The sequence below is a fragment of the Antedon bifida genome, chromosome 4, assembly GCF_963402885.1.
Source record: "Antedon bifida chromosome 4, ecAntBifi1.1, whole genome shotgun sequence".
In the NCBI taxonomy this organism is placed as follows: Eukaryota; Metazoa; Echinodermata; class Crinoidea; order Comatulida; family Antedonidae; genus Antedon; species Antedon bifida.
Genome location: NC_136229.1, coordinates 16,893,077 through 16,920,314, shown reverse-complemented (window position 1 = coordinate 16,920,314; position 27,238 = coordinate 16,893,077). Strand labels below are relative to the sequence as shown.

Here is a 27,238-nt window from a genome sequence, read left to right as displayed (position 1 = left end):
CTGTGCTCAAGTACATACAAAATGGGTATAGTAGCGCACAGTGCTAAACTCAATCCTATTTATTATCACTGTGCGCAAGTACATACAAAATGGGTATGGTAGCGCACAGTGCTAAACTCAATCCCATTTATTATCACTGTGCTCAAGTACATACAAAATGGGTATGGTAGCGCACAATGCTAAACTAAATCCTATTATTATCACTGTGCTCAAGTACATACAAAATAGGTAAGGTAGCGCACAGTGCTAAACTCAATCCTATTTATTATCACTGTGCTCAAGTACATACAAAATGGGTATGGTAGCGCACAGTGCTAAACTGAATCCTATTTATTATCACTGTGCGCAAGTACATACAAAATGGGTATAGTAGCGCACAGTGCTAAACTGAATCCTATTTATTATCACTGTGCTCAAGTACATACAAAATGGGTATAGTAGCGCACAATGCTAAACTCAATCCTATTTATTATCACTGTGCGCAAGTACATACAAAATGGGTATAGAAGCGCACAGTGCTAAACTCAATCCTATTTATTATCAATGTGCTCAAGTACATACAAAATGGGTAAGGTAGCGCACAGTGCTAAACTCAATCCTATTTATTATCACTGTGCGCAAGTACATACAAAATGGGTATAGTAGCGCACAGTGCTAAACTCAATCCTATTTATTATCACTGTGCTCAAGTACATACAAAATGGGTATAGTAGCGCACAGTGCTAAACTGAATCCTATTTATTATCACTGTGCTCAAGTACATACAAAATGGGTATAGTAGCGAACAGTGCTAAACTGAATCCTATTTATTATCACTGTGCTCAAGTACATACAAAATGGGTATAGTAGCGCACAATGCTAAACTCAATCCCATTTATTATCACTGTGCGCAAGTACATACAAAATGGGTATGGTAGCGCACAGTGCTAAATTAACTAAATCCTATTATTACCTCCGCCAAGGAGGTTATATTTTCACCCCTGTATGTTTGTGTGTTTGTGTGTTTGTGTGTTTGTGTGTGTGTGTCTGTGAACAGCCTGGAGGCCACAGTTTTTATCCGATTCTCACCAAATTTGGCCACAATGATCTATGCCCCAAAAGCTCGGACGAGTTCGAATTTGAGGGGGAAAGGTCATAGGTCAAGGTCACAACTAACAAAATACTATTTTACTGCCTAGAGACCACAGTTTTGATTCGATTCTCACCAAACTTAGCCACAATGATCAATGACTCATCATATAATTTTGGTTAAATTTTGAAGGGTCAGGGTTAAAGATCAAGGTCCACAAAAAAAAAATAAAAATAAAAAAATAAAAAAAAAAACTCTCAGCGGGACTTGAACCAGGGACCTTAACTGTGAGAGGCTGGATACATAACCATTACACCAAACTCTCATCCACAACTTTGTAGTGTGCAGTTAGCCTATTTACACTTTAGAACTAATAAAAAAAATGTAAAAAAAAAAACATTTTCGGGGGGAATTTTATGTAGGGGAATTTTACAGTAGGCGGAGGTTTGTACTCTCGGAGTACCCTCTAGTTATCACTGTGCTCAAGTACATACAAAATGGGTATAGTAGCGCACAGTGCTAAACTCAATCCCATTTATTATCACTGTGCTCAAGTACATACAAAATGGGTATAGTAGCGCACAGTGCTAAACTCAATCCTATTTATTACCTCCGCCAAGGAGGTTATGTTTTCACCCCTGTATGTTTGTGTGTTTGTGTGTTTGTGTGTGTTTGTGTGTGTGTCTGTGAACAGCCTGGAGGCCACAGTTTTTATCCGATTCTCACCAAGTTTGGCAACAATGATCTATGTCCCAAAAGCTCGGACGAGTTCGAATTTGAGAGGGAAAGGTCATAGGTCAAGGTCACAACTAAAAAAAACTATTTTACTGCCTAGAGACCACAGTTTTTATCCGATTCTCACCAAACTTAGCCACAATGATCAATGACATATCATATAATTGTGGTTAAATTTTGAAGGGTCAGGGTCAAAGATCAAGGTCCACAAAAAACAAAAAAAAAATAAAATAAAAAAAGAATAATAAAAAAAAAAAAACCTAAGTGGGACTTGAACCTGCGATCTCAACTGTGAGAGGCTGGATACATAACCATTACACCACACTGTCATCCACAACTTTGTAGTGTGCATTTAACATATTTAGACTTAGAACTAATAAAAAAAAATGTAAAAAAAAAATATTCAGGGGGCATTTTATGTAGGGGAATTTTACAGTAGGCGGAGGTTTGTACTCTCGGAGTACCCTCTAGTTATCACTGTGCTCAAGTACATACAAAATGGGTATTGTAGCGCACAGTGCTAAACTCAATCCTATTTATTATCACTGTGCGCAAGTACATAGAAAATGGGTATAGTAGCGCACAGTGCTAAACTCAATCCTATTTATTACCTCCGCCAAGGAGGTTATGTTTTCACCCCTGTATGTTTGTGTGTGTGTTTGTGTGTGTGTTTGTGTGTCTGTGAACAGCCTGGAGGCCACAGTTTTTATCCGATTCTCACCAAATTTGGCAACAATGATCTATGCCTCAAAAGCTCGGACGAGTTCGAATTTGAGGGGAAAGGGTCATAGGTCAAGGTCACAACTAACAAAAAACTATTTTACTGCCTAGAGACCACAGTTTTTATCCGATTCTCACCAAACTTAGCCACAATGATCAATGACACATCATATAATTGTGGTTAAATTTTGAAGGGTCAGGGTCAAAGATCAAGGTCCACAAAAAACAAAAAAAAATGAAATAAAAAAATAATAAAAAAAAAAAAACCTAAGTGGGACTTGAACCAGCGATCGCAACTGTGAGAGGCTGGATACATAACCATTACACCACACTGTCATCCACAACTTTGTAGTGTGCAGTTAACATATTTAGACTTAGAACTAATAAAAAAAAATGTTAAAAAAAATATTCAGGGGGCATTTTATGTAGGGGAATTTTACAGTAGGCGGAGGTTTGTACTCTCGGAGTACCCTCTAGTTATCACTGTGCTCAAGTACATACAAAATGGGTAAGGTAGCGCACAGTGCTAAACTCAATCCTATTTATTATCACTGTGCGCAAGTACATAGAAAATGGGTATAGTAGCGCACAGTGCTAAACTCAATCCTATTTGTTATCACTGTGCTCAAGTACATACAAAGTGGGTAAGGTAGCGCACAGTGCTAAACTCAATCCTATTTATTATCACTGTGCGCAAGTACATACAAAATGGGTAAGTTCAAGTTCAAGTTCAGATTTATTCACATAATGCAAACATATACAAAAATATAATAGATACAAATGGTTGGAAATTAAGTAAATAATAGTTGCATTATGCCTGGAGAATACCATTTAAACCCCAAGGGGCTTTAAGCCTGGATCCACCAGAAAGAATAAAAAAGTTATAAATAATAATAATAAGCATAGGTGAAGGTTAGCTACTGACAGACAGGGACGGACATGTACGACGATACAAACACGACAAGGACGACAGGAAGGACAAACGGTATTTATATGATTTGCCTAATTAAATTTAATAATAAGTTATTAATATGATCAAAATAAATTAATTTACTTTATATTTTGATATTAGATAAGATTTGTAGTTTATTTTTAGAGTATTATTTGTTTTGCTATTAGTTATTGACGGATTAAGAGAGTTCCAGAGTAGGGGTCCGGTATGTAGTATAGAGTTTAGTATTTGCTTACTGTTTTTGGAAATGTAGTTGTTTGCGTTCCTAGTGTTATATGTATGTAGTTCGTTATTTTTAGTGAAGAAACCGTTGAAAGTGGTTGGAAGTTTGTTATTTGAGTACCTATACATGAAGAGGGCAGTTTGTAATTTATTAATGTCAAAGATGTTTAGGGTATTTAGGGTGTGAAAAAGAGGTTTAGAGTGAGAGAGGTAGTTTGAGAGAGGGCAAATGCGAAGGGCCCTTTTTTGGAGTTTGAATAGTTTGTCTATTTTGGTTGTTTCCGTTTTTTAGTATGCCAATAGTTCTTGAAATTTTGTTTGAAATGTTATTAATATGGAGATTCCAGTTCAGTTTATTATCAATAATCACACCAAGAAAATTGGTGTGGTCGACTGGTTTGATGGGTATATTATCGATATAGATATTTGTATTTGTAGCATTATTATTGTTTTTATTTTCGGAAAAGTGAATGTAATTTGTTTTGCTGATGTTTAGTGAAAGCTTGTTGATTTTAAACCAGTTTGAAACGTTTCGGATTTCTCGGTTGAAAGTTTGGATTAAAGTGTTAGGATCTGGGCCGGAGAGAAAGATATTCGTGTCATCTGCAAATAGAACATAAGAGAAATAGTTTGAGGCATATATCAGATCATTTATGTAGATTAGAAAGAGAAGGGGACCAAGAATAGAACCTTGAGGAACGCCACATTTAACAGGAAGGATGTCAGAGGAGTGAGAATTAAAAGAAGTGAATTGCATTCTGTCTTGAAGGTAGTTAGTAATTAGGGATAATGGAATTCCACGGATGCCATAGTGGTTAAGTTTAGATAGGAGGATTGAATGGTCAATAGTGTCGAAAGCTTTGGATAGGTCGAGGAATAGGCCAATGGTGTGATGTTTTTTTGATAGTGCGACAGAAATTTTATTTTGGATGTCAAGAAGTGCGAGATCAGTGGAGTGTTGTAAGCGGAAGCCATACTGGTTGTTTTGGAGAATGTTATGGGTAGAGAAGAAATGATAAAGTCTGTCATAGATAATGCGTTCTAGTATTTTTGAAAAGCAAGGTAGGAGAGAGATAGGTCGATAGTTTGAGAAAGAATGGGGGTCGTCCTTTTTGAAAACGGGGATTACTTTAGCAGTTTTTAGGGAGGATGGAAAAATACCAGTAGAAAGAGAAAGATTAAAAATATAAGTAAGGGGACCGGCAATAAATGGTGCAATATCTTTTAAAACCTTTGGGTCAATGTCATCCGGCCAAGAGCTTTTGCCGTTTTTGAATTTTGATGTGATGTCAAGAATTTCTGTGCTAGAGGTGGGGGAGAAGAAGATAGAGTCTTTAGTGGGGTTGTTGAGAAAGTCAGAGAAATTTCCACCGTGGGATTGGATTTTTGAAGCAAGCTTGGGGCCAATTTCAGTAAAATATTGATTAAATTTGGTAGCAATTTCAATGGGATCAGTAGCGCACAGTGCTAAACTCAATCCTATTTATTATCACTGTGCTCAAGTACATACAAAATGGGTATAGTAGCGCACAGTGCTAAACTCAATCCTATTTATTACCTCCGCCAAGGAGGTTATGTTTTCACCCCTGTATGTTTGTGTGTGTGTTTGTGTGTGTGTGTGTGTTTGTGTGTGTGTTTGTGTGTCTGTGAACAGCCTGGAGGCCACAGTTTTTATCCGATTCTCACCAAATTTGGCAACAATGATCTATGCCCCAAAAGCTCGGACGAGTTCGAATTTGAGGGGAAAAGGTAATAGGTCAAGGTCACAACTAACAAAAAACTATTTTACTGCCTAGAGACCACAGTTTTTATCCGATTCTCACCAAACTTAGCCACAATGATCAATGACACATCATATAATTTTATGTAGGGAATTTTACAGTAGGCGGAGGTTTGTACTCTCGGAGTACCCTCTAGTTATCACTGTGCTCAAGTACAACCAAAATGGGTATGGTAGCGCACAATGCTAAACTAAATCCTATTTATTATCACTGTGCTCAAATACCACTAAAATTGGTATGGTAGCGCACAGTGCTAAACTAAATCCTATGTATTATCACTGTGCGCGAGTGCAACCAAAATGGGTATAGTAGCGCACAGTGCTAAACTAAATCCTATTTATTATCACTGCGCTCAAGTACAACCAAAATGGGTAAGGTAGCGCACAATGCTAAACTAAATCATATTTAATCTTATGTAGGAGAATTTTACAGTAGGCGGAGGTATGCACTATCAGAGTAGCTTTCTAGTTTATACGATTTATTGAAATTGTTTACACATGAATTGTATAGTTATAATAGTACACATCGTTTTTCCCATTTCGACAAGAAGAGCAAGACAGGACTTAATTTTCTTGTTAAATGTCTTTAACTTAAGTTTATTTTATTTTAATGCATCTGTTCATAATCTCCGTTGTAAACAAATTCTTTATGTTAAATTTTCTTGTGTTAATGTTTGTAAGAAAATGGTGTGTTAACTTCTGTCTATAGACTTTTGTCGTTGTATAAATGTTAAATGTATTTTGAACGGTATTATTATAAACATGTTATCGTTGTGTTTTTAAATGTATGTTTTATTATCAACCTGTAAAATTGGCCCGTGCACTTTGGTTGTAAGAATAAATAAATTACAGCATTAATATGTTCACTTCCACTCATTAAATTAATACAAATATACAAAATTCATTCCAATTCTATAGAGTGGTCCCGGGCATGACTATTATTAGTCATGTCTCGGGAGCAGGACCACTCATAGCCACCACGGATAGACTTTCTTCATCAGTGCTTCTATGAATGGATAACTTTAGAAGCAGGAACGCTAGTAGACCAAACTTAGTACCGTTTCGATTAAGATCATTCGGGAAATTTTCTCATGACATAAGAATATTACAACATAATTTGATGTTAAAGCTCTTTAAAGTGTCTGTTATCAACAAACTAGTGGACATATATTAAAAGTTCTAATAGTAGGCCTAAATCCCCAAAAGTTACAGATACGATCTTACGCATCCCGCACGGAGTTGTAGATAATTGGAAGGCTCTGAACATTGTATTGTTACTAATACACCAATTTAAATCTGGGATTTGGGGCGGAGAATTTTGTCTGCGGGAACAACAAAAAAATAAAAAGTTCTAAGAAGAATTTGCAAGAACTGACGACTATGGATGGACAAATGCAAAGTGTTTTGGTGACAAATTAATTTTTTAAATTAGTAAAAATAAGAAAAAAAGTAAAATAATAAAGTTTTCATACAATAACAATAGGTGATTTTTTTTATTATAAAATATCACCTAATAAAAGAAAAATAGATATAATTAATTTTGAACCAATTAAAATCATACAGAATTGACAACAATGATTTGTAGTACTGTATGTGTTAATTAGGTGAAATTCTTATCTTATTTATAATTATTATAATAGAAAGTAATTCCATGTAGGATAGTAAAAAAGATTTCATTAGCTATATATTAAAATCAAAAGCCCGGAATAAAATTAAAAACAAAGTTTACAATATATATCAAATTATCATTTATTATTGCACAACTGTAAAATTCATAAAACAAACATATCAAATAATGTATCCTTATCGTAAAAATTAATATTGAAATGATTATAATTAGTCCATTGTAAATATGATTAAAGTATTCAGTAATTGTATTGATCTGTAGTAGCATCATGATCGGTTAAGTTTGGATCATCATCTGCTGTCATGTCAGCCAGTGATGTCATGTCAACTACTATTGGTCGGCAATTTGTTTCCTCATCATTGTCGACGTCTTGTAGCTCGTGTTGGTCTAAACATTAAAATGAATGAATATTTTTAGTACTCATGAGGCCCAACTAATAGTTGCATAGACAAACAAATCAGCTTTTAAAAATAAAAATAAACTTACCAGGGGTAATATTCGATGATTTCATAGCAGCCTTAGCTGCCAATCTTTGGGCGATAGCTCTCTGCCTCATCCAGGCATCTGGTTCTTCATCGCTTGGGTCTGTAGGTCCCATGTCTATCCAGTCATAGTCACTTTCCACTCCATACTTATAAAATGCTTTATCCATTTCGTCATTCTGTTCCGATGCTTTTGCAATCTGATGCCTATAAAAAATTCAAACATAGTGAAAATTGTAAAAAATAATACGGACTATGGATGGTACCGTTTTGATACTACCAGTCGCACAGACCCTAATGAAATGTTGTGGGGTGGGGCATAATCGTATCGCATCCGCACCTCGTTTTATGTAGGGCAGGTCAGTGTCCTGTTGTCTTTTTGTTGGGAAAAAATTATTTTTGGGAAGCAGAATTATTTTTTCACTCTTTTCACATTCAGTAAACTGAGTACATTGAAATAGGCTCATGCCACTGCCTGTGTACCTGTTTTGGTGGGGCAGTGTCTATGAGTTACTTACAAATTGTCCACCTGCCATAGCAGTATTTCCTTTCATTCTGAAGAAAGGGTCTCCATATTCTGACCATCGATCTGTACATGTATCAGTTGTGAGGTCTAGGGGGAGGGGGAGAGCTAAAACAAATTGGGTTAGTGATATGTTATAATATAGATTTCTAATTGTTAATAAATATAACAGTATAGGAAATCGGTGGTTAGGCCTATCAATGGGCTTAGGCATAATGGTAGTGTATGTTCTTACGGTCAGTGTTGTTCTCGTCTTTATTAATGGCTTGACATTTTGCAACTGCAGTTGATAGGACACCTTGAACGAAGGTAGCTGCACGCTGTTTTAGTTGCGCATCCTCATCATTGGTGCTCTTGACTGCAAGTTGCGATGTCTGGTAGGTGTACGTGTCTGGTTTTGGTGTCAGTCACAGATGTTTTGCGCTTGTTAGTTGTAATGAGTCATTCAGGCCAGGAGTGAGTGAGTTGCCTGTGATAAAAGTTTTTTCAAATTAAACTTTAATTCTACAGTAATATATTCCAACAGCATACTAATATACACTAAAACAAAACATGTGGGATGAAAATAGTTAATGATAAGCTATTATGCAAGGCTGGCCTACCTGCAGTTGGATGATGTGCTTCTGTTGGCTGCTGTGCTTCATCTGGCAGGTTATGAACAGTGACAAGATGTTCTGCCACTACCTTAGACAAAGTATCTCCAACAAGACTTGCTGCCAAATTGTCAAGCTCGACATCCTCATCAGAGATGGAGGCTTCAGCTGGCTGCTGTGCTTCATCTGGCAGGTTATGAACAGTGGCAAGATGTTCTGCCACTACTTTAGACAAAGTATCTCCAACAAGACTTGTTGCCAAAGTGTCAAGCTCGACGTCCTCATCAGAGATGGAAGCTTCAGCTGGCTGCTGTGCTTCATTTGGCGGGTTATGAACAGTGGCAAGATGTTCTGCCACTACCTTAGACAAAGTATCTCCAACAAGACTTGCTGCCAAATTGTCAAGCTCAACATCTTCATCAGAGATGGAGGCTTCAGCTGGCTGCTGTGCTTCATTTGGCAGGTTATGAATAGTGGCAAGATGTTCTGCCACTACCTTAGACAAAGTATCTCCAACAAGACTTGTTGCCAAATTGTCAAGCTTGACATCCTCATCAGAGATGGAAGCTTCAGCTGGCTGCAGTGCTTCATTTGGCAGGTTATGAATAGTGGCAAGATGTTCTGCCACTACCTTAGACAAAGTATCTCCAACAAGACTTGCTGCCAAATTGTCAAGCTCGACATCCTCATCAGAGATGGAGGCTTCAGCTGGCTGCTGTGCTTCATTTGGCAGGTTATGAATAGTGGCAAGATGTTCTGACACTACCTTAGACAAAGTATCTCCAACAAGACTTGTTGCCAAAGTGTCAAGCTCGACGTCCTCATCAGAGATGGAGGCTTCAGCTGGCTGCTGTGCTTCATTTGGCAGGTTATGAATAGTGGCAAGATGTTCTGCCACTACCTTAGACAAAGTATCTCCAACAAGACTTGCTGCCAAATTGTCAAGCTCGACATCCTCATCAGAGATGGAGGCTTCAGCTGGCTGCTGTGCTTCATTTGGCAGGTTATGAACAGTGGCAAGATGTTCTGCCACTACACTGGACAAAACATCTTCCACAACACTTGTTGCCAGATTGTCAAGCTCGACATCCTCATCAGAGGTGGAAGATTCAGCTGGCTGCTGTGCTTCAGTTGCCTTGTCTATAGAGATATTATTTTTGATAATTATTACAATTACTTTGATATGTAAAAATTTATAATCAATCAATCAATTCTTTTATGATTATGATAAAAAAAAATTAATGTTTTTTTTATTTTTTTTTATTTTTAATTCAAATAATTGTTCATTATCAAATTCTTCTTCTAAAAACAAAAGAAGAAAATGAAATTAAGAGATCAAAAGGAAACAGAAAAAGATGAGCTATATATTTTGTCACTCAACTATGAAATATAAATGTAAACAAGAATCTAACCAAGTATAAAACAAAAGATGAAAGATTGATTGGTCTATTTAACGAGGTGGACTGGGGTGGGTGTTGGGGAAGAGGTTGGTACACACGCTCCACCTTTGATTGCTTAAACTACTTTTGGATATCTATTTATGCTAGTGGTAGGCCTATTAATTGGCTTAGGCATGATGGTAGTGTATGTTCTTACAGTCAGTGTTGTTCTCGTCTTGCTCTATGGTTTGACATTTTGCAACTGCAGTTGCTAGGACACCTTGAACGAAGGTAGCTGCACGCTGTTTTAGTTGCGCATCCTCATCATTGGTGCTCTTGGCTGCAAGTTGCGATGTCTGGTAAGTGGACGTATCTGGTTTTAGTGTCGATCGCAGATGTTTTGCGCTTGTTCGTTGTAATGAGTCATTCAGGCCAGGAGTGAGTGAGTTGCCTGTGATAAAAGTTTTTCAAATTAAACTTTAATTCTACAGTAATATATTCCAACAGCATACCATTATATACTAACAAATCTGTGGTGTCCTAAAGAAAATAGTAAATGATAGGTTATTATGTAAGGCAGGTGAAGATGATGATTGATTATTTGAACTTATATCTATTGGTCTATAGGATTCATCTTCTTCATCTCCTGTTGCTGCTGCTGCTACTACTGGGGCTGGGGGTCCTGCTGGTGGGACTGCTACAACTAAAAAAAAGATACTACTAATAAACAATGCAGGGCCGTAGTTAGCATGAGGAATAAGAGGCACTCGCCTCATCTCTGAAAATTTCACAACCCACCCCACTAAGAAGCAGAGATCGTCACATTTTATATAATGTAATTATATTTAAAGCATTGCTCGTCTGTTTTTAACCCCTCGTTACGGCCTTGCAATGCAATGTGTGAAGATAGAGTGTTGGTTGGGAAGGGATATAAACTAGGCCTAGGCTAGCAAAGGCCCAGCCTATTAAATACTAGCCTAGCCAGCCACGCCTCCTAGCTAGCTAGGCTACAGTACTAGGCCTAGGCTCTGCTCTGGGCTAGCTTAGTATAGGATCGCCTAGCTAGAGGCCTACCTAGGCTAGTTAGTAATAGTAATACTAGGCTAGCTAGTAGCTAGGCCTAGTCTAGCTAGAGGCTAGCCTCTCTCACACATCCACAGACCGGACCGGATCCATCCCACCCTGACACCACCACCGGTGGCTGACACCCCGCGCAGCCGGCCGTCAGGAAGGCAGAGCCATATATAGAGAGAGTTACGGCATTGCGTTCACAGATTTTAGAAAGTCACGTGGTGTGCACGCCGGCCATGTTTGTGTCCAACTATACCTATGTAGCGTATGGAGTCGAGTCATTTGCTTAAAAATTGTATAACATTCACAAGGCTTTAAAAATCGAATTTAATATCAAAACAATCAATTTGTTTAAAGGTTTTTGGTAAGATAATAACGAAATCATAAAGTTACTGCGAACATGATTTTAAACAACAAAATGTAAAAACAATGCATTACTATAGAGAATCGCTGTACAAACTAAACGCACACGCGTAGAGCGTGCATGAAGCGCACAACCAGAGCCGTTCCGAAATTGCTATTTTTGTTGTTTTAAATCATGTTCGCAGTAACTTTATAATTTTTTTATTATTTTAACAAAAACCTTTAATCAAATTGATTGTTTTGATATTAAATTCGATAATTAAAGCCTTTTGAACGTTATACATTTTCAAAACAAAAGACTCAACTCTATACGCTACATAGGAATAGTTGGACACAAACATGGCTTCTAATCCATTCGAAGTCGTAACTCTCTCAATATATGGCTCTGCAGGAAGGTTGCATGTCACGCCTCCTCTCTCCGCACGTATCACAATTTTTTTTTACTTTTCTCTCATGACGTAAAATAAGCGCCCAACTTTCCACCAATAGCATTGTGATATTTTACAGGCCACGCCCAGCAATTCATTGTTGTTTGCATACGTCACACCGCTTTTTGTGATCTCGCGAGAGAGGTCAACCAAAACCGCGCTGCTGATGCTCTTTTTACGCGACCATTTTTTACGCACGTATACAATAGGGTTGGTGAAATCTGTCCACAATAGGTTACTTTTCTGTCCATAATAAATAATTTTTAATTTCCAGACAAAAATTAAAAGCTTTTATCGTATGAAAATGGTCGTTCAAAATCTGTGTAGTTTTCTCACCTCATTTAAAAAACACAGGAATGTTCTTCGCAGAAATGTTTTTAAAACCGCTTCGAAATAAAGCTAATATATAAAGCACATTGATTGTAATTGTAACCCAGGCTACAAAAGTAGGCCAGTCTAAGAAGATGAAGGGTAACACAGGCCACAAAAGTGTGCCAGTCCAAGGAAATTGCAACATTTACACATTCCTACTTCCTTACAAACAAAGAAAGTACTGACCAACATACAAGTATGAGCTAATTATTTTAAGTCTAAACTATTAGCTAATCAAACTCCAAATAAGGAAATAGGGCCACCATCATCTGCCATTAGATAATGGTCCAGGAATGTATTTCGGAACAACAGGGTGGGGCCAAGACATATAAAAAAGACTGCAGAGTTGGGAAAAATCACAACTCAACTCTAAATCTATTGAGAGCAGTCAGGTCCTCCCTGATACTTTTTGCACGTTCTGAAAGAAGTTGTATTTACACTTATTCCTTGCTCAACAAATTCAGGTAAGATAACCAACATAAACTTATTATTTTGTAGCGTAAGTAACATAGCTAAGTCCTTTAGTTGTACTTGTTAACTACATATAGGATACTACGTTTATGTTTATCATTGCCTGTTGTTAAATCCAACAATGAATTTATTATCTTAGATACAACTAATTGATATATTGTAAATATGTACTATTTATTATGTTTGACCACCTTATATCCTATTGATTGTATGTTTATATGTAAGTTAGAGTGTAGTAATAAGACCCTGTCCATACCTATTTATTCTGGGAGTGGAAATTCTAAACATAATGGTACGCCAAAATATTAATATTAAAGGAGTAACATTTGATACCTCTGAGATTAAAATGTTACAATACGCGGATGACACTGCATTTCTTCTGGACGGCTCACACAAATCACTTACTGAATGCATGAGTACACTTTCAAAATTTGAAAAGATGTCTGGTTTAAAAATTAACATTTCTAAATCCAAAGCAATATGGTTTGGATTAAAAAAGTTCTCGAGTGAACAAATTAATACTAATTCAAATCTTGACTGGTGTGATACAGGCCGTTTTGATTTTTTGGGTGTTACATTTGACTTAGAAATAAGCAAAATGACTAAAATAAATGTTGAAGAGATAACGGGTAAAATTAGGTCTACTATCAATGTGTGGCGTAAGAGAAATCTTACTGTGTTGGGAAGATTAACTGTGTTAAAATCTCTAATATTATCAAAACTTAATTATATTTTTACAATGTTGCCAAACCCTACTACAGCTTATCTAAGTGAACTTAATAGGATGTTTTTTAATTTTGTCTGGAAGGGAAAGGATAAAATCAAAAGAAATAAGCTAATTAGAGAGTATAAGGATGGCGGAATTAACATGATTGATATCTTCAGTTACATAAAGGCAGTTAAGATTAGTTGGATGCGAAGAATTCGTAACAACACTGGAATTCTCAATGTAGTTTTCAACAAAATATGCCATGGTAAAAAAACTGAATCAATCTTTGAATACGGCTCATGCATGATTCAGAGGCTGTCGAAAAATATGAACAATTTGTTCTGGAAAGATGTTCTCCATTCATGGTCCGAGTTTATTGCTATCCATAATTCAACAGCATCTGCAAACTATAACGTACTAAAAGAACCAATATGGTTGAATGATTCGATTCTAATCAATAACTTTCCAATTTTTTACACCAATTATTATGAGTGTGGCGTAAGGTTCATAAATGATTTAATCTCGGATAGAGGAACCTTCCATCATATCCATCCATTCATCATCCAACCATCATCATTCATCCATCATCCTCATCATCATCATTATCATCCTCATCATTGTCCACATTATCATCCGTCAATATCCATCAAAATTGGTCAAATATGGACAATTATGATTTGGTCTTAAATTATGGAAAACCCTCGGCCAAACGCAATAATTATGGACTTGAAATCGATTATTAGCTTTGGCAATATGCATAAGGAAAAGGATTAAATATATTTCGTTTTTTAATTTCTTTTTACGCAAAGTTCATGTGTGAAGGCATGATTAGTTACAGAGTTTCGGGGCATCATTCATTGTTGAATGTTTTGTTGTTAGCTTAATTGTTAAAATTCGTAAAAGAAGTAATGCTGACGTCAACGAATTTAACGACTTTCACAGCCAAAATATTTTTTTGTAAACAAATGTATTTTAAATGCAACGTTACAAAAATAACCCTCCGCGTCATCATTGCATGGATACCTAATAATCAGACTAGAACATGTCTTTGTTACATTTTACTGTCAATCAATTTTATAGTATAATAATATAATAATTGAATAGTGAGGTATTAGTTACAGTTTTGAATTTAAATAAACCATTGGTAAGCTTAAACTTTGCCGTCAGATTTTTCAAATGAAATTGCTGTTATAATACAAACAAAATTATTCAATCAAAGAAACACTCTACTACACATGAGAAATAGATATGTTATGTCGGTCATTATTTTTCTGACGACGACTAACACAACGCCAATCAGCTAAATGTATTCGTGATTTTATGTCATCTCTGGCTTGTTACATTGTCATTCCACATTACCGGACTTCCTCCTCCTCTCGCAATGAACGGCAGTACATATCTTCCCTATCTAGGCCCGTGTATGTACTACGTCATTCACAAATTACCCACGCATAACAGTGTTAATAGCTCCATCCTAGATGATTACGATTGGTGGGATGATATGTATGAAATGGATGAAATGGATCTGATGGATGGATTTAAGCAAACTTTGCTCTGTTAACGGTATAACACGGTTATTTCAAAGTTCGGCCTAATATTTACGGACGTACAAAAATGAAGATAAATAGGGTACTACACGGAATACAAAACTATACGTACCATTATGATTTGGTCTTAAATTATGGAAAACCCCCGGCAAACGCAATAATTATGGACAAATCGATTATTAGCTTTGGCAATATGCATAAGGAAAAGGATTGAATATTTATTTCGTCTTTTAATTTCTTTTTACGCAAAGTTCATGTGTGAAGGCATGATTAGTTACAGAGTTTCGGGGCATCATTCATTGTTGAATTTTTTGTAGTTTAATTGTTCAAATTCGTAAAAGAAGTAATGCTGACGTCAACGAATTTAACGACTTTCACAACCAAAATATTTCTTTGTAAACAAATTTATTTTAAATAGAACACTACAAAAATAACCCTCCGCATCATCACTGCATGGATACCTAATAACCAGACTAGAACGTATCTTTGTTACGTTTTACTGTCAATCAATTTTCGTATGACGCAATCCATTTTATAGTATAATAATATAATAATTGAATAGTGAGGGATTAGTTACAGTGTTGAATTTGGTAAGCTTAACTTTGCCGTTAGATAATTTACTGAAAATCCAAAATGAGCTGTTATAATACAAACAAAATTATTCAATCAAAGAAACACTACTACACATGAGAAATAGATATGTTATGTCGGTCATTACTTTTCTGACGACGACTAACACAACGACAATCAGCTAAATGTATTCGTGATTTTATTTCATCTCTGGCTTGTTACATTGTCATTCCACATTACCGGACTTCCCTCTCCTCTCGCAATAAACGACAGTACAGATCTTCCTATGTAGGCTCGTGTATGTACTACGTCATTCACAAATTACCCACGCATAACAGTGTTACTAGCTCCATCCTAGATGATTACGATTGGTTGGATGTAGATTTTAATGGAAATTAATTATCAACTTCCATTATTCATCCATTCATCAATCCATCATCCATACATCATCATTCATCCATCATCATTATCATCCTCATCATCCATCATTGTCTATTATCATCAATCAATATCCATTATCATCCATCATTTTATTCATTATCATCCATCATTCCTTATTATCATCATCCATCCATCATCATCCATCTATCATTATCCATCATCCATCATTGTCCATAATATCATCCATCATAATTCATTATCATCCATAATCCATCATCCATTCATCATCCATCCATCATCATCCATCCATTATCATACATACATCATCATCCATCCATCATCCATCTATAATCATACATCCATCATCATCATCCATCCATCATCATCATCCATCCATCATCCATCATCATCCATAATCATTTCACCATCCATCCATCATCATCCATCCATCCATCATCATCCATCCATCCATTCATCATCCATCTATCCATCATCCATCCTCATCCCTTCCATTCATCCATCCATCATCATCCATCCATCATCCATCAATCATCATCCATCCATCATCATCCATACATCATTATCCATCCATCATCGTGCATACATCATCATCCATCCAGCATCATACATACATCATCATCCATCCATCATCCTTATCATCATCATCATCATCCATCCATCCATTTATTCATCATCCATCCTCATCCCTTCAATCCATCCATCATCATCCATCCTTCCATCGTCCATCCATCATCATCCATCCTTCCATCATCCATCCATCCATCCACATTCATCCATCAAAATTCTACCATCTTTTTATTATGCAGGAAAATTTGAAAAGCTCGGTGGAACAAATGAGAAATCTCTGACATTTACACTTGAAGACGTAAGTAATAGTAAACTAATAATGAATAATATAATGTATAGTATTAAAGTTACAATGTAATGAAGGGTTATGAGAATGTGTTAGAATAACTAATGATTTACGCATTGCTCTCAAACAACCTAGGCATTGTACAATTCCAATAGAATATATTAGAAATATATATACAGTACATAATATCCTTAGACTGTTCAAAGGTAGTCAATAACTGGTGTTAGAGTATATGCATAATTGCAACATCTAAATTATATAAAACTTGGAATGAACTGTACAGAGGTTTACTGCTCTCTTAGGTTGGTTGGTTGTTTTGTATGAATGAAATGAATGAAAAAAAAGTATTCAAAATTACATAATCTTATTCGAATCTTTGTCGAATCAAACCAACTTGTAGCTTTCGGAAGATCTGGAAGCACAGTAAAATGTTTATTCTTTTTTTCAGTTGCTCGAAATATGTTCCAAGCTTTAATCTCGGAAAGAAGTAACAGCAAGTTTAAGACACCAGAATATATAAATAAATATAGCATAGTTTTCATTTTAATTCTACATCTTATGTACTGAACTACTGGTGTAACTAAGTGCAGCGAGTATTACAAAAACTATTATTAAAACTATAACAATACCAATCTGATCGATATAGATACGGTAGTGCACAGTAGGTCTACAAATAAACACTTTAAATAATAACCGTTAATAGACGGCGAGCAATAATGCGATCAGTAAAAAAAGTCGCGGGTCAAAAATTCTCAAAATGTTTACAAAAAGCTAAATGACCCGTGATACGTAATTGACGAATCACACTGTAAGAATACAATAATGTGTGATATAAAGGTAAAACAAACTACAGTATTTTATAATTAACCAGACACAGTCACGAACTGTCGGAGGTAAAGTTTAGCGTTTATACAGAATTGTGTAAAAAGATGTTCATCTTTCAAATCCTTGTGATATTGGCCGTTTTGCCGTTTTCCACCTGTTCAGGTATGATTGTCATTTTTAAAATTTAATCATATACCTAATATAAGTTGATAGCTGATTTAGATGAGTCCTACTAAACGTCACCAGATACCACCAGATACCTAGGCTACCAGACAAATCCTACGACCAGAGAGCAGCCACATGCTTGGCATTGATCATTATGGTATATTGTAAATTCCAAAGCTTAATTCTTTCAGAAACTGATAAAATTGAAGTTAAAAGTTGAATTTCTCGCCGTCGCAATGCCATAATCGAATGCGTTTGATCATCATAACAGTAACGAAACGAACGCGTTCATCCGTGTCTATTGTGTATTGTATTCAGTGGTAAACTGTGAGACGCTACCGATGCATTTATTTAGTCAAATAAATTATTTTCTGTACACTATAACATTTCAAAATAAATAACCCTTTTGTTACTCAGTCAAGTTAGATTGTCTATTAAAATTAGTTAGTCCGATCGATATCTTTGGATACTGTAGTTTTAATTATATTTCCCATACAAAATCACAACGTATTGGTAGAATTCACTCAAAATGTCTTGATAAATATGGTGTATATTAGGATTAATTAGGCCTACGTTATTTTTAGAAAATCGCGCGTAGATCACGTATCTATTGATATCTGGTGAATATCTGGTCAAAAACCGTTTAGTAGGTTATTGTGTTTTTTTTAAACTTCTAATTTTAATCACTAAATGGTCTTATATAAATTGTTGATTATTGTTTATTGTTAAATAAATGTTGAAATAAATAACCTCATGATATATAGTATACGGGCAGAGATAATCATGTTATATCATTGAAATAATAAGCTACCTAACAAGCGGTGTAAAATAACCATGGGCGAATACCTTATACAATTAAGCGTTTGTTTTAAGTATCGTTTATTCGAATTGAAAATATTTTTCCGTATATATATTTTTTTTATATTATTTATTTCATATTTCATGGTACCAAAAACAGGACCGACGCAGCTGTAACACACACACAAAATAAATATAAAAATCAAAACCTGCAATTAACGATTCATTGTTCTAATTAAGTAATTTAACAATGGTAAATTTATGGTAAATAAAGATAATAAAGATAATATTAAATTGTCCCCCTGAACAGTTTGGTGATTAACCTACATTAAAATTACAAGAAGGCTATACATTGCATAAATCTTAATTTTTCATGTTTTTTTTTTGGGGGGGGGGGGGGGGGGGGTAACTACATCTTTAATAAGTTTGTTTTCAGTTTAAAAAAAAACACCATAAATACACAGCTTACATAGGGGCCTAATACTATACATTACATACACAATACCCAAATGTGAATATGTATAAAAAATATAAGCGATCAGATTTCGATCAGAATTACCTAACATTTGTTTTCAACTACCCATTCTGTCTGATATGTAACCACTTTTTCAAGTGCATATCTATTTTATAATTTTTTGTGCAATATGCCATTCCATATTTTGGAGATATTTTAGTTCGACTATGAAGTATTTTAGTGTGACTGCTATATTTCTCAATTTACATCTATAGATATAGTATTTTCCTATCAAAATAATGAAATTTATTACAGAATCTTATGGAAAACCCAATAATATAATTTTTGCATTAAAAACTATTTTCATATTTCTATTGTTCAACCAGAATTGGACGTCTTTCCAAAATGATATTACTTTTTTGCATTTCCAAAAAAAGATGATTCCTTACAAGTGTCGCATAATTCAGAATCTTTAATTTTAAATTTATGTAGTAAAACATTTGTAGTCAAGAACATATTTAATATTTATACTGAAAATATCTCAGTCTTTTGTCTATTGTACTTTTGTATGTTAATTTATTTAACACCTCCCAGTCGGCTATATGTCCAAAATCGTTTTCCCATTTGATACAGGTATGCGGAAGAACACTAATGCGATTAATTATTAAGGTATATGCAAGTTTTGTTGTTAATTTTAAATTCGATGCTATAATTACTTCACTTTTTTGTTTTAACATTATATCATAGTTCTTAGATTGCATGGCCTCTCTCCATATTTTAGGAAAAGCTACAATTAAACTGTGGAATGTCAAAAAATCCACACGTGCATCATATTTAATATGAAACTGTTCATAAGACAGCATACTTCGTTATCATAGCAAATCCTTAACTACTGTTATACCACTATCATATAGCATTTTATAAAAAATCGGTTCACCTTGTATTGTAATATGACTGTTATACCATAATATTTCATTGTGGAACGTTAAGGCTGGTTTCCTGTCGACGTAAGAGGCAGTTTTTCTAACGTCAGTTACGATTGTTACGTCGATTTTACGTAAGAAACCAACATTTGACAGGAAACCGCTTACGACAATATTTTGGTGAAATCGACGTAAACGCAAGAAAAATAGACGATCGACAGGAAACCGTGGTATCGAATCTCCGTCTGATACGTCGATTTATCGCGAATTAACAGGAAACCGGGATTTTATTGCTTGCGATCACTTGCGTTGCGTTATTAACGATTCTTACGTAAAGTTGACTTGGAGTCAACTTTACGTAAGCGTAAGAGTCGTAAGCGCAAGATATACAATGGAAAAGGATAGGCCTATTTTAATAGATACGAAAATACGAATTTCATTAATAAAAGCAGCTTTTTTACAACACCTCTTTACCAAAAAAGGATAAAAATTAGCCCTATATTAAAAACGTACAATTATATTAAAGTTCTTTCTATTCACACTTTTCTTTATTTTATTGACACATTCTCATTCCGGTAATTAAGTTCATTAACTATTCTTTTATTAGGAGAAATGATTCGATGTTTTTAAACAATTTAAACCGGCACTATTTGCTCCATCTGAGTTTTTCTAATCAATGTTTTTGTTGTTTGTGTTGTTATAAGAAGCATGCTATTAGACTCTGATGCAGTAGATGTAATATTAAATATACAGAAGGTAAGATATTTAATAACAATTAATAATAATAATAGTAATAATAATAATAATAGAGTTATTAAATAATATTTCCATTCAATATCCCTCCACACTTAATAATAAGAAGCATACAGTAAATACTTGTTAAATAAATTTATTTACAAATACATTCTGCACAATACTATTTTATGGATTAGGCCATTTATATAAATTCTCAAAAATAATAGATGCATACACCATGGCATACAGAATATACAATACCGAAAATCAAACCTTTAACTAAATACTAATTACTTACTTATTAACTAAATACATTTTTAAAAAGCAAACACAAACATTTTTACTGATTACCTTAAGTGATATAGGCCCTACAGTAACTTTCTTTGCATACACTGTGTCACACAATATATATGATACAGGAAATTAAACCTTTAAATAAATCTAAAAAGTTGAAATACTAAAACTATAAACATATTTTTAAACTCTGAAACTGTGGTACACTGTACTGTAATTTCTCTCTTTCAGATGGGGCTGAATTAAGGACACAAGTTGATTCAATCTTTCTGGTGTCATTCTTGTATATCTATTTAATAAAGCAAAACAATTTGTAAATGCAACACATACACTTTTAATGTTGATACATTATCAATGTTAATATCAATGTTTTGTTTAATTTTCAGTGGTACTAGAAGCAGACTTTCTGTTCACATGTAAAAATGTTAATAATAAATAAGTGTGATATTTCCTATGTACTGGGCAGTATTTACTTTGGAATCATTATAGGCCTCATTTTGTGTTTAAAATTTGCTCTGTAAAAATATTTAACATTTTAAAACTAGTGTGTTGAAGCTTTTCAATAATTATTTTAAATCAAAGAAAAATAATTAAACATATTTAAAGTGTTTTTCACTTGTTTTTCTTAAGTTAATGACTACAAATTTTAATTTTATAGAATTTTCCTGTTAAGCAGCTGACCTACTGTTATTAGTTATAGTTATGTGTACAGTATAGATAACATTTTTAGTTACAAAGATTTAGTTTTTAAACACATTCCAACCAAAGGGCATGTAAAAGAGAAGTTTCACTGTAGATCATTTTTGTTGCAGTTTAGAAGTTGGAATTATTGTGTAGAGTGTGTAGATCCAATACATTAAAATTTTAAAATGTTTTTTTTTTTAAATTTGGCCTATCATATAAAATAAAGTCACACTAAAAAAAATGAGAGATTTATGCCTAATTTCAAAGCTAGCCTAGGCCTACAGATGGTGGTCCACTTAATTGGCCTAGGCCTAGTACTTGTAGGGCCTAACCTAGTAGGCTAGTATAGGAGGCCTACTACTACTAAGTACTAGGGGCCTAGGCTATAGTAGGTAGGCCTAAAAAAAGGCTTTTAGTAGTAGGCTAGCCTAGGCCTAGGCCTAGTATTACTAAAGTAGGCCTACGCTAGGCCTACAAGAAGACTACGGTCTAGGACATTTTTAGTACAGGTCTCTTGCCTATATTACAGTAAAATAGTAGTGGTTATGATGTAGGCCTAGGCATGTTTTATGTAGCTAGTAGGCCTATGTACAGTATATGCCACACAGCATGTATGCCTTTCTAAGCCTAGGCTGCCTACCTGAAAAACAATTGCCTGACATGGGCAACCATCGATCGAGCAAACACGGAAGCGTAAGAAAAAAATTTCAACTTTACGTAACGATCATAAGACGACCGTAAGCGCTTGAAGTTAAAAAAGTCAACTTTACGTAAGGGTCGTTATCGGCTCGTGAGCCTGCGGTTCAGAACGATCAAAACGACGTTCATTTTTGTTCAACTTAACGGAAGAGACGTAACAAACGCAACAATCGTAACAAACGTTAGCATTTCCAAATCTTACGTCGACAGGAAACCAGGCTTTACAACCTCATTTATTTGCTTAAAATTAACAGAGTGCCAACATTTAATTACTTATTCTATTGAGAATTGAGTCATTATGTGATATATTTCAATACGAAATTAAATTACCCCCAGGGTGTAAAAACTCTCGCCATATGCCTTTCCAACGACCCCGGTTGTCTTCATCTAGAAATCGTTTTACCCGTGATACTTTCTGTGCGTAGCAAAACGACTCTACATGGACCATTTTAAGTCCCCCCTTTTCTATTGTATTTATAATTAGTTTTCTCTTTATTGAAAGAGGGCAGAATTTTATCTAATGTTTTAAAAAATGATATAGGTGGATTGCTTATCACAGTAAACAAGAAAGTAAAGCCTGGTTTCCTGTCGACGTAAGATTTGGAAATGCTAACGTTTGTTACGATTGTTGCGTTTGTTACGTCTCTTCCGTTAAGTTGAACAAAAATGAACGTCGTTTTGATCGTTCTGAACCGCAGGCTCACGAGCCGATAACGACCCTTACGTAAAGTTGACTTTTTTAACTTCAAGCGCTTACGGTCGTCTTATGATCGTTACGTAAAGTTGAAATTTTTTTCTTACGCTTCCGTGTTTGCTCGATCGATGGTTGCCCATGTCAGGCAATTGTTTTTCAGGTAGGCAGCCTAGGCTTAGAAAGGCATACATGCTGTGTGGCATATACTGTACATAGGCCTACTAGCTACATAAAACATGCCTAGGCTTAGGCCTACATCATAACCACTACTATTTTACTGTAATATAGGCAAGAGGCCTGTACTAAAAATGTCCTAGACCGTAGCCTTCTTGTAGGCCTAGCCTAGGCCTACTTTAGTAATACTAGGCCTACTACTAAAAGCCTTTTTTTAGGCCTACCTACTATATATAGCCTAGGCCCCTAGTACTTAGTAGTAGTAGGCCTCCTATACTAGCCTACTAGGTTAGGCCCTACAAGTACTAGGCCTAGGCCAATTAAGTGGACCACCATCTGTAGGCCTAGGCTAGCTTTGAAATTAGGCATAAATCTCTCTTTTTTTTTTAGTGTGACTTTATTTTATATGATAGGCCAAATTTAAAAAAAAAAACATTTTAAAATTTTAATGTATTGGATCTACACACTCTACACAATAATTCCAACTTCTAAACTGCAACAAAAATGATCTACAGTGAAACTTCTCTTTTACATGCCCTTTGGTTGGAATGTGTTTAAAAACTAAATCTTTGTAACTAAAAATGTTATCTACACTGTACACATAACTATAACTAATAACAGTAGGTCAGCTGCTTAACAGGAAAATTCTATAAAATTAAAATTTGTAGTCATTAACTTAAGAAAAACAAGTGAAAAACACTTTAAATATGTTTAATTATTTTTCTTTGATTTAAAATAATTATTGAAAAGCTTCAACACAATAGTTTTAAAATGTTAAATATTTTTACAGAGCAAATTTTAAACACAAAATGAGGCCTATAATGATTCCAAAGTAAATACTGCCCAGTACATAGGAAATATCACACTTATTTATTATTAACATTTTTACATGTGAACAGAAAGTCTGCTTCTAGTACCACTGAAAATTAAACAAAACATTGATATTAACATTGATAATGTATCAACATTAAAAGTGTATGTGTTGCATTTACAAATTGTTTTGCTTTATTAAATAGATATACAAGAATGACACCAGAAAGATTGAATCAACTTGTGTCCTTAATTCAGCCCCATCTGAAAGAGAGAAATTACAGTACAGTGTACCACAGTTTCAGAGTTTAAAAATATGTTTATAGTTTTAGTATTTCAACTTTTTAGATTTATTTAAAGGTTTAATTTCCTGTATCATATATATTGTGTGACACAGTGTATGCAAAGAAAGTTACTGTAGGGCCTATATCACTTAAGGTAATCAGTAAAAGTGTTTGTGTTTGCTTTTTAAAAATGTATTTAGTTAATAAGTAAGTAATTAGTATTTAGTTAAAGGTTTGATTTTCGGTATTGTATATTCTGTATGCCATGGTGTATGCATCTATTATTTTTGAGAATTTATATAAATGGCCTAATCCATAAAATAGTATTGTGCAGAATGTATTTGTAAATAAATTTATTTAACAAGTATTTACTGTATGCTTCTTATTATTAAGTGTGGAGGGATATTGAATGGAAATATTATTTAATAACTTTATTATTATTACTATTATTATTATTATTAATTGTTATTAAATATCTTACCTTCTGTATATTTAATATTACATCTACTGCATCAGAGTCTAATAGCATGCTTCTTATAACAACACAAACAACAAAAACATTGATTAGAAAAACTCAGATGGAGCAAATAGTGCCGGTTTAAATTGTTTAAAAACATCGAATCATTTCTCCTAATAAAAGAATAGTTAATGAACTTAATTACCGGAATGAGAATGTGTCAATAAAATAAAGAAAAGTGTGAATAGAAAGAACTTTAATATAATTGTACGTTTTTAATATAGGGCTAATTTTTATCCTTTTTTGGTAAAGAGGTGTTGTAAAAAAGCTGCTTTTATTAATGAAATTCGTATTTTCGTATCTATTAAAAATAGGCCTATCCTTTTCCATTGTATATCTTGCGCTTACGACTCTTACGCTTACGTAAAGTTGACTCCAAGTCAACTTTACGTAAGAATCGTTAATAACGCAACGCAAGTGATCGCAAGCAATAAAATCCCGGTTTCCTGTTAATTCGCGATAAATCGACGTATCAGACGGAGATTCGATACCCCGGTTTCCTGTCGATCGTCTATTTTTCTTGCGTTTACGTCGATTTCACCAAAATATTGTCGTAAGCGGTTTCCTGTCAAATGTTGGTTTCTTACGTAAAATCGACGTAACAATCGTAACTGACGTTAGAAAAACTGCCTCTTACGTCGACAGGAAACCAGCCTTTAGTAGTAAGTAAGTCGTTAATATCTTGCCAATTGGTGTGAGATTTCTTGCTGACCAAATATTAGTAAGCGTTTTAATTTTTTCAAGCTGAGGTACCGTAATAGGTTCAGAGTAAACAGATCCGAAGGATCAAGTTTAGTAGTTTTGACTTAATCTTGCTAAACACATAGACAAACAAACAAAGAAACTCATGAAGGCAAATTGGGGTGATCTCATACCTACTTGGCTTGAACTACACTTTCTTGAAAAGTGTATAGCAACACGTGCAGTTTAAGTTATACCGATTATAAACAGTAGTTTCAATTTTTGTGAGTTTTGACTTGTGAAATCTACAGTAACTCTACTCAGGTCTATATTACTTTGATAATTTGATAACAACAATTAATAAAGGTTGAATGTAATGAAAACTAAAGCAATATATTGATATTAGAAATTTAGTCAGTTGACTGTTATGAATAAAGTAGAAATTGTCAAAAATTATACATATATACATACATATATCTTTGTAAAACTATCAATGATAAACTAAACTGGAAATAAAACTCAATGTATGTTACAAAAAGTTAAAGGATAGATCTGCTTCAAAACTAAAAGTAATGGAACTACAGAAATTTCAGTTTATTTCGTTTTCAGTACAGAAATGTTAAAAACATATTTACCTTTAAAATTGTCGAAACAATCATGTTTTCGGTCTGTTCTTATAACAGTTGCTATTTGGCAACGATTTTCGTGTCCATCCTTTTTTTTTCTGTATTCAAATAGAAAGCCCTGTAATTGTTTATGTAAATGTAATTATGTAATAAATGTAAATACAAATGTATGTAAAGAAGCCCTTAATCTCTTTGGCGGAGCTTGTAAATACGAATTTAATTTGGGTATATCAGGGAAGAGTGAAATTACAATTAATTTAAATCTTCCATGGGTATATTAACCTCTATACCGATTTTCGTGTCCATCCTCTCCAGCGCTCGTTTTGAAAACGAAAGACAAACTTAACCATCACCAACTACTTAAAATTACTTTTCGTAGTCTGATTGTGATGAAATTAAAACAGAATTGTTCAGCAATATATTGTTATATAATTAATCATCGACGCAGACATGTCAATAGAACAATCAGACTGCGCATACGATTTCTACATGGCTACTTTTTGTTCTTAAAAAATGTAACAGTTGATTCGCAGCGTTCTATAGAGGGACGCGGTTAGAGACACGGGGTTAAATGAGCGTGTTTGTTTGATTGGCAGCAGTGCTTTAGTATAGGCAAGCGCGTTGGAAAATCGTTAGATGTCACCGTCGATACATATCCTTCTATTCCTTGATCCATGATTTAACACTGAGTTCTGAGAAATTATAAGTTTTGTTTATTAATATTACTAGAATGTTGGTTGTGAGCTAAAGTAGTTTACGTATGAAACGCCATATGTGCCAAAATATATATCTTTTTGCTAATATTAAATCGAAACACAGTCTTAAACCTAGACTAGGGGCGGGGTAATTCCTGAGTACTTTCTGTGCATTTGTCTGTTTTTTCTATCAGAAATATTATTATAGCGTTTTCTTATAATGGTTAATGTAACAATTCTATTTTTCTTTATTAAACGTAGGTGTATGTCCAACACATTGCAGTTGCAATAAGTATACCTATTGCTATGGTT

At 34.5% G+C, this 27,238-nt stretch overlaps 3 protein-coding genes across 5 annotated transcripts in view; 1 reads left to right on the top strand and 2 right to left on the bottom strand.

The window, feature by feature from the left end:
- Positions 1 to 24,774, top strand: part of LOC144840599 (uncharacterized) — a 154,450-nt gene extending 129,676 nt beyond the window's left edge. Inside the window, exons 2-3 of the mRNA XM_078696471.1 lie at positions 23,017 to 23,299; positions 24,330 to 24,774. The gene's annotated coding sequence lies outside the window, so the exon portion shown is untranslated. The remainder of the gene's footprint in view (positions 1 to 23,016; positions 23,300 to 24,329) is intronic.
- Positions 1 to 27,238, bottom strand: part of LOC144840595 (evolutionarily conserved signaling intermediate in Toll pathway, mitochondrial-like) — a 336,759-nt gene that overhangs the window by 120,747 nt on the left and 188,774 nt on the right. The window lies entirely within an intron of this gene.
- Positions 7,233 to 10,531, bottom strand: LOC144840530 (uncharacterized). 3 transcript variants are annotated; one of them, XM_078696364.1, is made up of 5 exons: positions 10,300 to 10,531; positions 8,346 to 8,579; positions 8,106 to 8,200; positions 7,592 to 7,794; positions 7,233 to 7,492 (listed from the first exon to the last, which is right to left on the bottom strand). In XM_078696364.1, the coding sequence occupies exons 4-5, from the start codon at positions 7,755 to 7,757 to the stop codon at positions 7,344 to 7,346; spliced, it is 315 nt and encodes a 104-aa protein (XP_078552490.1). In that variant the 5' UTR covers positions 7,758 to 7,794; positions 8,106 to 8,200; positions 8,346 to 8,579; positions 10,300 to 10,531; the 3' UTR covers positions 7,233 to 7,343. The 3 variants fall into 3 exon arrangements, with proteins under 3 accessions (XP_078552490.1, XP_078552491.1, XP_078552492.1); XM_078696365.1 differs by lacking the exon at positions 10,300 to 10,531 and adding an exon at positions 8,713 to 8,734; XM_078696366.1 differs by lacking the exon at positions 8,346 to 8,579.

Bases quoted from the DNA above. Each gene is read 5' to 3' on its own strand.
- LOC144840530 (XM_078696364.1), bottom strand. From the start codon at position 7,757: ATGGATAAAGCATTTTATAAGTATGGAGTGGAAAGTGACTATGACTGG. The intron at 7,493-7,591 runs GTAAGTTTATTT...TTTAATGTTTAG, and splicing joins ATCATCGAATATTACCCCTG to ACCAACACGAGCTACAAGAC.